Source organism: Gracilinanus agilis, chromosome 3 (genome assembly GCF_016433145.1).
Source record: "Gracilinanus agilis isolate LMUSP501 chromosome 3, AgileGrace, whole genome shotgun sequence".
Classification (NCBI taxonomy): domain Eukaryota; kingdom Metazoa; phylum Chordata; class Mammalia; order Didelphimorphia; family Didelphidae; genus Gracilinanus; species Gracilinanus agilis.
Window position 1 is genome coordinate 162876436 of NC_058132.1, and position 13986 is coordinate 162890421.

Below are 13986 nucleotides of genomic sequence, written 5' to 3' on the forward strand. Positions count from 1 at the left end.
TCTCTAGTCTTCTTGGACCAAAATATAACAGGAAACCTCCCAAGACTTTAAGCAGATTAAACCTCAACTTTTGGTGATTTCCAGAAATAATGTAAAAAGTGTTGTCAATGAATAGAAAGCTTTGGGATGGAAATCGAAGAACACAAGGCAGAGATTATGTATTCATTGGTGCTCTATTGAATAAGAGATGCAGAAGAGAAAAATTAAGTTGGAAAGTGAACAGCTGGCTAAGAAGGTGGTATCTGAGAATGAGATTTAGAATTCTGGATCATGGCTTACAATATAGAACTGGCAAAGATTCCTGGCCAGAGATGGAACATACCTAATGCAGGCTGGTGAGAATGTATTTTCATATATATTCCCTAAATTATAAAGAATAACAGATAATAATCTCATAAATTTACAGAAAACATGATCCCAGAAGGGAGCCATTAATAAAGTGCATGGTCTCAGTGCCTGCCCACAAATGCCTAAAGATTAGGAAATAAACAGGAGCTGAGTTCCTAATGGAAGGGGCCAAATTTGATTTCACAGTTATAACTGGGACTTGGTAACTCATGATGAGATTATGGCTCTGGATGGGTATAGTTTATTCAAAAGAAGTAAGATTTGTAAAGTAGGGATATAGTAGGTATATTAAGAAAACACAGGGGGCAGCTAGGTGGCTCTGTGGGTAGAGAGGCAGGCCTGGAGACAGGAGATCTTGGGTTCAAATCTCAGATACTTCCTAGCTGTGTGACCCTGAGCAAGTCAGTTAATCCCCACCGCCTAACCCTTACCTCTCTTCTGGTTTGGAATCAATATTTAGTATTGATTTTAATATAGAAGGTAAGGATTTAAAAAAAAAAGAAAAAAGGAAAATATATTCATGTGAGGAAATCTTGGAAACAGAGTGGGAAGCATGATGTAGAGGTTTTGGGTTGCTAAAGAAGGAAGAAACAAAAAATAATTTTGACATCAAAATGACAAAACTGTTCTGTAATATTACAGGACACCTGGACAGAGAGAAGAATTAAATCAAATGATTTGGAAACTGATCAAAATTGTGGAATGGCAGTATAACATGATAGTGATGAGGGTCTTCAATTATATGCAGATTATATGCTTTCTCTTTCTACCAAAAGCAAAGCAGTCAATATCTTCTTGACTTACCTCAGTGGTAATGCTGTCCTTTAGAAAGTGGAGAAAACAATAAGAGGAAATTCTATTTTGGATCTTATTCTCACTAACAAGGAGAAACTGGTTGCTGGGGTAGAAAGGATGAGAATGTTGGGGAAATGAAGGAAAGGGATCACTTCTAGAGTTTGTGACAGAGGACAGGAAAGCCAAGACATGGTTTGACATGTACTCTATATATTGAGAAAGCAGATTTTAATGAAGTTCAGAGGAAGGAAAGTAGGTTCCCATGCACTAAAATAAAATGCTTCAGAGGAAGTCAGCCCAGGAGAGATGAGGGATGTTCAAAAAAGAAATTCTGAAGACATAAAGGGAAACAATTCCATATGAAAGAAATAGGGAATTTTTCTAAAGATACCAGTGTGAACAGAAAACTCACTCATCAACTTGCATTTTAAAAGAAATATAAAGAAGATAGAAACAATGCCTGGCAACAGAAGATGAATAGCATAAATGCATGGCTGAGTCCAGGAAAAATTGTATCAGGAATGATAAAAATCATAATAAATTCAGGCTGGTATGGGAAACTAAGAACAATAAAAGGGTTTTGTTTTGCTTTTTAAAGCTCAATTGGGAGAGAATGGGAGGATCAAAGAAGGGATAGGACCTTTGTTTCAGGTGGACAAGCTGATGATAATTGATAAGAGAGGAGGTAGAGTTGCTTAACTTTTATTTCATTTTTGTTTTCTCTTCAAAGGAGAACAACCTTTTACACTGGAAATGACAGAACAAAAATGATAACAGGGAGTTAATACTGGAAGGAATTCCTGAAATGAGGAGATCATCGACCTATTTGAGTATTTTTCTTCTAAGGAAGATGATCTTTGCACTGGAAATAATAGAATAAAACATTTCTATTAGGGAATTCACATATGAGAGAAGTAAAAGACACCTTACTGGCTGCCCTGATGAATTCAAGTTACTTGACCTAGATGAACTATATCCTCCAGTCCTAAAAGAACTGGCAGAGGTGATTATTTAGCTGTTGTTAGTGATATAGGAAAAATCACAGAAATCAGGAGAGGCACAAACAATATGATTAGAGGAGGGCAAATGTTGGCTCAATTAAAAAAAAAGAAAAATAAAAAAAAGGAAGGTCTCTCACTGAACTTGACTTTAATTCTTATAAAAATTTGGAAGGAAATTGGTAATAACAAATGGCCATCATGGTTTCATCAAGATCAGGTCATGTCAAACTAACCTCATTTCCTTTTTTGACAGGATTGTTGTTTGTCCTTCATTTTTGAAGAGGACCAGTGACATCATGGGGTGATGTCTTAACTTGTATGCGAACTGGATTTAAGGTAGAGTTTCATAAAGTAATCAGTTTCACTCTCTCTTCCAGAGTCATCCAAGTTCAGTGGCAAGACAAATGTCAGGATGAGTGGTAATGGCCCAGAATGGAGTAGATGACTTTGACTCTTCAATGTCTGAATCTTTAGTGTTCCACAGCACCTGCTTTAATGGCCTTCGTGGTTGTTGGAACAAACTTCTCATCTGTCCATTCCATTGAAGGATGTCTTCACATTGTTTGAAGGAGACACACCACTAACTCACCAACGGGTTGGTGGTCCATCAGTCACCCTCAACCTGGTCTGGCCCAAGACTTGCTGAGACAGTTTACCAGGTGTATGAGAATACAAGAAGGACTAGTACCTCTGGTATGAGAACTTGCTGAGCCCTTTTCAAGGCTGCTCATCTACCTTTGGTGTCTACCTGGCACTCAAGTCTTATGTGGCTAAGAAGCTGTAGCACATGCAGTGGCCACATCCAGATTTGATAAGATTACTAAATTAGTAAATGAGGGAGATGGTATGGATATAGATTACCTAAATTTTAAATAAAGTCATTCTATTCTTGTGGAGAAGAGAAATACAGATTAGACAACAGTACTACAGATAGATTCAACCTATGACAAGAGGGTTTTAGTAGAATATCACAGGGATCAATGTTTAGCTGTTTAACACGTTCCTAATGATTTGAGTAAAGGTATGCTCATAAAATCTTCAGATGACACAAAAGTGAATGGGAAAGCTAAGACAGTGGATGCCAGAGAGTCAGGAACTAAAAAGATCTTAACAGGTCAGCATTGGGCTGAATCTAAGTTGAAATCCAATAGAGATAAATGTAAAGCCTTGAGGAAGGAGGTGTAGATAGACAGAAGTTGTTTTAGTAAATATCTGTTTTTTTTTTTTTTTTTTTGCAGTTTGCAGCCTCGATATCAGTTAGCAGTGTAAAGTAGAAGCCAAAAAAGCTAATGAAATTTTAGCTTCATTACAAAGGTAACAATCAGCTATTACTATCACTACTTCCCTTCTCTCCCTTAACCTCATTATATGATATAGTACCAAAAAAGCCCAACCCCTCCCCAAATAAAACAAAACAAAACAAAAACAAAAAACTCAGCTCAAGGCAATCATCTCTGCTTTGACAGCTTTTGACAACATGAATGGGATGAAAAATAAAACATTCTAAGTAGATGAAACATGGAATAGACTACTCCTCTATCATTACCTTTGTTCCTGAGGTTCTATTCTCTTCCTTACCTGGGTTTTTTGGTGGGGGGTGCTCCATCACTGAAGTATCCAAAAATATCGTCTATATCAGAGGGCTGGCTCCCTGTAGAAGCCATCCAGTTTCTAAAATAGATTAAACATAGGAACTAAAATATTATGGTTCAGATCAATCCAAAAGTATACCACTGAGAAATCCAGAGATAAACATATAACAGATTTCATAAGTTTTACATTTTAAAGCTTTTAGAGGGTCTCCCCACAAACTCTGAATAGAGCAGTGATTCCCAAAGTGGGTGCTATCGCCCCCTGGTGGATGCTGCAGCGATCCAGGGAGGTGGTGATGGCCACAGGTGCATTTATCTTTCCTATTAATTGCTATTAAAATTTAAAAAAAAATTAATTTCCAGGGGGCTAAGAAGTATTTTTTTCTGGAAAGGTGGCAGTGTGTAAATAGAATTAGCTTGATCCCATTAATAGTCAAAAATCTACTCAACCCAGGCGCTCTCTCACCTCCCTTAGTGGGGAGGGGAGACTAGTTACCCACACATGACAATAAGTAACAAATCAAGAATAAGGGACTGCCCTTTGGGCAGTCCAAATCAATGTAGAAACTGCCATTTGTCCATTTGAATTAGAGGTGGACCACAGGAAGTGATGAAGACACGATCTCTTTAAGTAAGTGAGTGAACTTCCTGTGGGGGCAGTTGCCGTCTCGAACTGGAAGAAGAAGCATCTCCTGAAACCACAGAACGCTTACACTCTATATTGTCACGTGGGTAAGTTAGGCTGACTTCCTTGGCCTAGCTGGGCCAATTCTAACCTCTGCCTATCTGGCTGTTGGGCCTTGTGGCTTACAGCTTCATTTATTTAGCCTTTTAACCTTCTCCCTCCGTCCAGGCCTTTGGCCTGGACTAGCCTCTCCTTTTCTCTTTACTCCTACTTTTACCTACCGATTGTAAATAAACTCTTCAACCCGATGCTGACTTGGGTCTGATTTGATTACGGAATCAACCTAAATTGTTGATTCCTGGCAGCCACATATTTTTAATATATATCTATAAATACCTAAATTTTCCCTCTTACAGCAGTAGGCCAAAAAAGTTTGGGAACCACTGGAATAGATTATTAGATCAGACCTTTTGCTGAACCAAAATTGCCTCAAGAGAAAAGAAAAATGAAAATGAAATTTTCAAATGAAAAACCTCACAAATTATACTACCATTTCATTGAAAAGAACAGACTTCCTTGAAACAAAGAATTTTTGGTTTCATGATGCTAATTTGTTTGTTATTTTAGAGCCCAACTAAATTCTGGAAATTGGTTAGGATCCACAAACATTCAACATTTTGCCAACCTTAAGATTTTTGTATATGCTAAAAGCCCCAGGTAAAGAAACCATTAGGTCAGGAATAGAATGTACAACATAGGCACAATATACAAATCGATTACTCACAAGACATTACTCAGTTTCTGGGCAATTACTTGACTATATAGACTTTAGGATGTTTTCTTTTTTTACAAAAAGACTGAACATTTAGTCAGTTTCATGTGCTTTTGCTTCCTCAGAAGTATATTATACAGATGTGATCAAGCATAGATTGCACAGAAACAGACCAGTAATTAATATGATGAGTTAAGTGAGAAAAACAGGTATGAAAATGACCAAAGAAGCAAAATTTAGATATAACTGATAGTTTAAGGTTGGTTAAAGCAACAATAACAACTTGGGAAAGTTGCTAAAACGTTAGGGATTGATACCTACAGATTGGGAACAATATTTTAGTAGAAACATACAAAAATAGAGATGTTAAATCTTAAGCCCAGTTGTCCCTTCTAGTATTTTTGAGAACATATTATCATTTAATCTTTTAAATAGCAAATTATTTTATGCTTCTGGGTTCTTGTAAGCAAGGCCAGTGCAGTACAATCTAGTAGGTCCTATTAAACACTCAATCAACAAACATTTATTAATCACCTACTATTATATGCCAGGTCTTGGGAACACATGTACAAAGAATACAACAACTCATTAATATATGTAATATACAAGCAGCTTACATTATAATAAGGGACACCATGCATATAAAAAACCATATACAGAAAACAAAACCAAACAAAAAAACCCCATAAACAGTTCTGTCAGCTTGAAATCTGAAGACCCTAATTCTGTCCCAGTTCCCCAGAGAATTCAACTCAGGTGAATTTCAGTTTCAGATTTAGCCATTTCAGATTGAATAATGGACCTTTAGGTACTTAATGGTCTTAGTTGGGTGGAACTAGAAGACCTAAATCAAATGTTAAATACTCTTTTGTCCTAGTAATTTCTCCCATTGTATCCAAGTCCTTCCCCCCCCCCCTTGGCATAGCCCTAGGCTGGACCCTTCCCTTTGGTATCTATTGTTTTATTTATTTGTTTTTTAAACCCCAATCTTGGCTCCAAGGCAGAAGAGTGGAAAGGGTAGGCAATGGGGGGGGTCAAGTTACTTGCCCAGGGTCACACAGCTGGGAAGTGTCTGAGGTCAAATTTGAACCTAGGACCTCCTGTTTCTAGGCCTGGCTCTCAATCCACTGAGCTACCCAACTGCCCCTTTGGTATCTACAGTAAAGCATCAGGACTTCCCATTTCTTTGAAGCCATGGTACTTCCTGGTCCTTAGTTCCCCTAAAGGCATATAAATTCCCCAAGTTCTATTCTTTGGAGGATCATCTAGCATGGTGATCCTCTCCCAGATACTGTTGCCAGAGTGCCAGAGCCTTTGACTCTGTGTGGTTTTAAGAGCTTGACTCTGTGGCAGACCAATATTGGACAATCTCTTTCCTGAGTAAAGATTTGGTTTTTCTGATTAATTTAGTAGTTCTGTGTTTTTCACAAGTTTAACAGTATTGATAAAAAGTGAACTTAGACATAAGCAAATCTGTTAAGAATAAGGTAGTGTGGGAAATGGGTAATTCACAAGCAATTGGGAGGGATAAGAAAAGGCTTAATGAAAAAAATTTCCTTCAGTTGCATCTTGAAAAGTTTTTTTTTACTGACTTTTCTGTTTCTTACATTACCTAGTATCACATGTATTCCTCTTCCTCCCCCTCTCTGAGAGCCATTCCATATGATAAATATTACTTTTTAGGGGGAAGGGGGAGAAAAAAAACTTAGCACAGCAGATCAATACATCAAGAAAGCTGGGAAAATATGTGCAATGTTTAACAATGTGACTCTCCCATCTCCTTGAATTGGTGAGTTGGGGATGTCTTCTCATATCTCCACATTTGAGTCCTCCTTGAGCTTTAGCTATTGTATATATTATTTTCTTGGCTCTATTTACCTTACTCAGCATCCGGTCAATTCAATAAATATTTTATGTGCCAGGCACTGTGCTAAGTGCTGGGGACACAAAAAGAGACAAAAGATAGTTCTTGATTTCAAGGTGCTTACTTACAATCTAATAGGGGAGACAATATGCAAATAAACATATGCAAAGCAAGCTATATACAGGAAAAACAGGAAATAATTAACTGAGAGAAGGTATTAAAATTAAGAGAGGTTGGGGAAAGCTTTTGGTGGGGGTGGGATTGGCAGAGAGAATGCTCAGAGCTGAGAGATGGAAAATTGAGTGGAAAAGGTTCTCATGTGTCACCACTGCTGCTTCAGTTGCACATTAAAAGGTAGAGGAAAGGTGGGAATGAATTTCATATATGGGGAACAGTCAGTGCAAAGACAAAGTGACAAGTAGATATTGTGTCATGAGCAAGGAACACAGAGAAGGTCAGTTTGGATGGATTGCTGAATACAGGAAGGGGATTATGTCCAATGAAGTTGGAAAGAGGTTGTGGTCAGGTTGCAAATGGCTTTAAAAGTTAAAAAGAAGAAAAGTTCATATTTTATCCTTCTATCAATAAAAGCCAGTGAAACCCAAAGATTGGTTAGGAGTAAGATCTAGGTCTAACAAAAATTACATGGGCTTTAGTGTATAGGATATAGTGGTGAATGGTGAGGGAACTGAGGGAAAAAAGAGCAATTAAAGCAGCTGCTGCAATAATCTAGGTGAGAGGTGGTAAGGGTCTGAGCTAAAGTGGAGAGAAGAGATTGGATATGATAGATGTGGATAGAAACAACAAGATTGGTGAAAAGACACAAGTCACAAAGTAAGCCCTGAGAATGATGAGTGGAATTTTTGTAGGGAAAGATAAATTCATTTTGGATATGTTGGGTTGGTAGAGTCTCTAGCACATCTAGTTCGAAATGTCCAACATGCAACTGGTCAAAGAAGACTGAAGCTCAGGAGAGGGACTAAGGTCAGATATTGGATATACCTACCTAAACTCCTCTCTCTGTGAGTCATCTGCATAAAGATGATAGCTAAACCCATAGGAGGCAAGGAGGTCAGCAAAAATAATACAAAAGGAGGAAGGCACAGGTTGGAACCTTGGAGGAATTCCTATAGTTAAGGGGTACAGGATAGATGATAAGTCATTTTGAAGACTGGGCAAAAAGATGATAGGAAAACAGAATAGAGAGTAGGGTCATAAAGACCCTAAGATGAGAGCATCCATGAGAGGTTGGTCAATAGTGTCAAATGTAGCAAAGAAGTCAAGAAGGAGATCTGAGGTTCAAATCTGGCCTCAGACACTTCTTAGCTATGTGACTCTGGGCAAGTCACTTAACTTCTCTTACCTAGCCCTTACCTCTCTTCTGCCTTGGAATCCTGAGTGCCACAACCATTCCATCTTTCTTTATATTCCCAATGCTTAGCTTAGGGCATAGCACATATTAAGCATTTAGTAAAAGCTTGTTGACTTGACTTGATTTCAAGAATGTATATTTTACTGGAGGATACAACATATATACAGATGAATATAAGATGATTTGAGTATGGTAAAAAAACTAACAACTAGAATAGAGGCTATTATTTATTTGTTTGTTTTTAAACCATTACCTTCCATTTTAGAATCAATACTGTGTATTGGTTCTAAGGTAGAAGAGCTGTAAGGGCTAGGCAGTGGGGGTTAAATGACTTGCCCAGGGTCACACAGCTAGGAAATGCTTGAGGCTAGATTTGAACCTAGGACCTCCCTTCTCTAGGCCTGGCTCTCAATTCACTGAGTCACCAAACTGCCCCCTAGCTCCCCCTAGCACCACCTAGCAGGTGCCACTTAAACTGACTCAAAGCAAATTAAGCATTGGAAGAGACTGAAGTGAGGTAGAAGCACATTAATGTTATCAGGGATAGTCTGTAAGATGACCAAGAGATGTTTCACCCAAGAAATATGCTAGCTGTCTTAAATGGAATAGATGAAGGGGTTTAAATCTTTATTAGGGGAGAGAATAGTCAAACCAATAAAATCAAAGATGTTTTGAGTACCAAGTATATATCAAAAAATTATTAGAATATTTTTCTACTATTAAACTGAAAGTCAAAAGGAAAATAGATACATGAAATCAGACAATTTTAGATTTGGGATGAACCTTACTGATCATTTAGTCTAATCCAATGATGGGCAAACTATGACCTGTAGGCCAGATGAGGCCTCCTGAAATGTTCTATCCCACAGCAGGGATAATCTGAGGAATACAATGAATAGGATACAATACAATGAAACTTCAAAAGAGTTGCCTTAGAAACAGACTGACAGATGAACATTTCCTTTCCTTTGGCCCCCTCTTTCAAGTTTGCTCATCACTAGTCTAATCTGTTCATTTTAGAGATAAACTGAGGCCCAGAAAAATAATATGATTCATTACATTAAAATTCACTTTAGAATGTTTTTCTCTTCAGAATACATTACCTGATATCAATATCTTCTCAACTTTTATAACTATCACTCAACTATCTTTATAGAAGTTAGACCTAAATTGAAGCCATAGCTTATATGCCTACATATGTGTTGTTACGATTAAAAATGATGAGGGCCGAGATCAAAAGGGAGAATAGTATTTTAATAAAAGCCATGCTGATAGAGATAAACTGACCACTCGCCTGTAAGAAACCTCTTCCAACCTCAGCTCCGCCATTTACCTCCCCTCTCTCCGCAAGCTCAGGTAGCTAAAGCGGAAGTTCCAAGTCACTTCCCCCTAATTTCAAACAGTCCCTCACCTTGAATACGTCATCCAAAACAGGAAACCCATTGGACCACGGGAAATGTAGTTCCAAGTATCCCAAGTGATTTTAAATGACACATAACCCCCCTGAGATCCGTTGAAAAAGACTGGTCTTTTTCAGTGGATCTTAAACCAAAAGAAAAGAGGACAAAAGCTAGCCGCGTTGACAAAAAGCCAAATTTGGGGCAGTCCTCCACTGGCATAAGAGTGTCCATTCAAAATAAATGCATTCAATTCGTTCAACCCCCATAGTTCAGATCAACTGCGCCCCAAAGTTCAAATTGGATCTTCATGATCCAGTGAAGGCTCTTCAGGCATCTTTTGGTGCCTCCACCAAACAGGTTCATCGTCTGGATTCTGGGGGGATGGTACAATCCTTATCCTGAAATTACTCTCAAAGAATTTAAACTTTACATTATAGATTATAAAACATACATTTTCTTCCGAGAATTAACAATACCCTCCTGAGTTTACTTCTAAAGGAGTAAAAATTGACTTGCGATATAGATTATAGTTCAGACATTATGATTATAAAAACTTAACACACACACCCCCCCGGGGAAAATTTTAAATGACACATAACTCACCTGAAAAGGTCAGCCAAGGATGCATGGCTGAGTGAGTCACGGGGGTGCATGAAATCAATTGGCAAAAGAAATAATTAAAAATAAAAAGAATAAAATTCAAAAAAAAGGAGAAAAAATTAACTTGTGAATGAAATGTAAAATGTGCACACACAAAAAAAAATGTAAGGAAAATAAACTTAGGCCTTTGGACCAAGGCCTAATTAAATTGATTTAAGCAGTTTGCAATTACCCATTTAAAGCCAGGACTACAGAAAAATTGCCATTTACTCTATATATATATAGAGGAATAAGGGAAATGCCTTTCTTTGATCCGATATTTCCCTGCACCTTCTCAGGGAATGAGCCATTAAATGATAGCCAATCTTAGGTGCTTCACTAGGAATTTAAGTTGAGGGGACCCACGTCCTCTAAAGTTTTAGAAAAGACTGGGACTCCAGGACTCAAACCCCAATTTCCAAGCCCTATAGTACTGGCATGGAACTCTGCAATCCATACATATCTTTTAGTCAAGTCTCTGACCAAGTGGCTCGGCACTTCTCCTGGAATCAGAGAGGCATTAAATCACAATCCCATAGTCTCCAGGCTCTTCAGGCTCAGGTATTTGCATTGAGCTTATTTCGCTGTAGAATAAAAAAAAAAGGATAAATAATGATTATATGTGGTAAAGGCTAGGCAATGGTGGTTAAGTGACTTTCCTAAGGTTACACGGCTAGGAAGTGTCTGAGGTCAAATTTGAAACCAGGACATCCTAGCCTGTAGGCCTGGCTTTCAATCCACTGAGCCACCTCACTGCACCCAATAGGTTGTTTTTCAATGAAGAAGTATCTATTTTCTCCTCCTCCCTCTATTTTCTGCTGCGTGTGTGCGTGTGTATGTGTGTGTGTGTGTGTGTGTGTGTGAGTTAAAAAAACAACACTTTTTTTTTGAGATTGGGTCTCTTTTGCCCAAACTGTAAATGCAGTGACCATTCACAGGCTCAATCTTACTGCTGATTAGCACAGAAGTGTTTTATTTCCAATATGTGCTGGTTCCTTTCTCCTTAGGCAACATGGTGGACTCACCATATTAGTGCTGTACTTAGTGTGGACACCTGATTGACTTTAACTCTACTGCAGTGCAGAATCCCCAAACTCAAGTGAACCAGCAGCCTCAACCTCCGCAGTAGCAGGCACTACAGGAAATGTGTTAGCACATGTGGCTTTCTATCTGATCCATGGAGTAGGGAAGGGGGAAAGAAGCAAAACAAAACCTGGTAACAAATTTACATAAACAAAACAAATTCCTACATTTGCAGTTTCAAAAAAAGCGTCTCATGCTTCATCTCAAGTTTTTAAAAAGATGTTCACTGCATACATATGGTATAATTTTTTCTGTCTCCAAGTGAAAGACTCTCCCTAAGTTTCTAGTTCTTTGACAACACAAAGAAGATGTGCTCAAAATATTTTCATACATATGGGTCCTTTCCCTCTTTAAAGTTTCTTTGGGTTAGCACTTTACTTGTGTTATCAATGGGTCAAAAGGTATGCAAAGTTTAAAACTTTAGGCATATAGTTCCAAGTTGTCTTTCAGAATAGCTAACATCATAACATTTGTCAGAACAGCTAACTAGCAATAATAAGCTGCTTTAGACTAAGAAAATTAAGTTTCACTTATGTTTTCTGACAAGTCTTCATATGTTTCACATCTCTTCATTTATACTGTATATCAGAACTATTTCAATATGGCCACATCCTTCCATTAGCTTACCAAATAACTTTCAGAACATTTATACAACCTCATGTGGAAACTAAGATTGGATCACATTTTATTTTTTGTATTCAGAAAAGAAATAAAGGTATGTTCTTTTTTCTCCTTCTTTCCTGTTAAAAGAGTTAGCTTTAAACAATATTGCAATTATTCCTGGAGAATCTCAAGATAATCAGGAAAATTGGGTATAGCATTTCATCAGTAGTTATTAGCAGTCCTATTGCTATATTTGATTCTGTCTTTGAGAAGTTTTGTTTTTGTACAGCTAAAGCTAAATTCAACAGCATTTCTATATCAAACAAAATGCCAAAAACAATAATAAAAAGGGAAATCCTGTTCCAAATAACTCTAAGAGGCATTAACTATCTGAGGTCTGACTTCCCAAAGCTCACAAAAAATCTTATAGATTCAATTACAAGGTGCACTCCTTAAAGAATTAAAGAATAACCTTAATATCTGGGATAGTTGGTGTTCCTGGCTAAACCATGCCAACATAATGAAAATATTATCAAAATTAACCTACATCTTAATATTATATTAATAACATTATCAAGAGGATACTATACAGAGTTTTATAAGAATAAAATTAATTTGGAAAAATAAAATACCTAGAATATCATGGGAAATGGTCACTACCATATTTTGAAGTATATTATAAAGAAGCAGTCATTAAAACCATCTGATAATTGGTTAAAGAATAAATTGATGAGAGTAGACTAGATAAGGGAGATTCAGAAACAATCGAACTCAACAACCTATTGTTTCATAAAGTGGAAAGAAGAAAAACTCCCTATTGGACAGAAGCTGCTGGGAACTGGATAGCAGGCTGGAAGAAATTAAGCTTAGACTAACATTTCATACCACTCTCGACAATACATTCTAAATGGATATTTTACCTTAATATAAAAGATCATACTATTAAAAAAGTAGAAGAAAAACAGATCTATACCTCCAACAGTTTTTGGTAAGAAATGTGTTTTTAAAAACAAAACCAAAAAAACTCTTACCTTCTGTCTTATAGTATTGGTTCCAAGGCAGAAGAGTGGTAAGGACTAAGCGATGGGGGTTAAGGGACTTGCCTAGGGTCACAAATCGAGGAAGTGTTTGAGGCCACATTTGAACCTAGGAGCTCCAGTGTCTAGGCCTGGCTCTCAATCTACCAAGCCATCTAACTTTTCCCTAACAAGATAGAGGCATTACAAATAACTATGATTACTTGAAATTGAAAAGCTTCTGTACAAAACAACATTAATGCAGCTAGGAAGAAAGGGGGAAAAACCTTTGTATCAAATTTCTCTGATAACAGTTGGTATCCAAGATATATAAATAATAGAGATAATATTAATAGTCATTTCCAACAAACAGTCAAAGAATATGAACAAATAATTCTCAAAAGATGAACTAACGTGTTCACAACCATGTGAAAAAATAATCTAAATCACTACTAAAAAGAAATACAAATCAAGACAACTTGAGTTTCATTTCATAGTAAATTGGCAAAAATGACAAAAAATAGCAAGTGATTGTTGGAGGAGATGTGAGAAGATAGGGACATTAATATATTGTTGGTGGAGCTGTGACATGGTACCATCATTTTGGAAAGCAATTTGGAATTACACAAATAGAGTGACTAAAATGTCTAAACTCACTGAACCAGAGACTCCATTATTGGGCTTATATGCTAAAGAAGCCTTTGATAAGAAAAAAAGTCCCCATATATTTAAAAATATTTGTAGTATCACTTTTTTTGTTATAGCTAAGAATTTGAAACAAAATATCTGCCTATTGCTTGGAGAATGACAAAACAACTTATGATATATAAATATAATGGAATACTACTGTGCTGTAAGAAATGAATACAAAAAAGC

General features: G+C 37.1%; 1 protein-coding gene across 3 annotated transcripts in view; it reads right to left on the reverse strand.

Annotated features, from left to right (window-relative positions):
• Positions 1-13986, reverse strand: part of FAM118B (family with sequence similarity 118 member B) — a 74378-nt gene that overhangs the window by 32901 nt on the left and 27491 nt on the right. For 2 of the 3 annotated variants that reach the window (XM_044668346.1, XM_044668348.1), the window contains exon 3: positions 3723-3815. In XM_044668346.1, coding sequence (XP_044524281.1) covers positions 3723-3808 — 86 coding nt within the window. In that variant the 5' untranslated portion in view covers positions 3809-3815. Of the gene's footprint in view, positions 1-3722; positions 3863-13986 lie in introns of those variants that run through there. The other variant, XM_044668347.1, reaches the window with a different exon arrangement.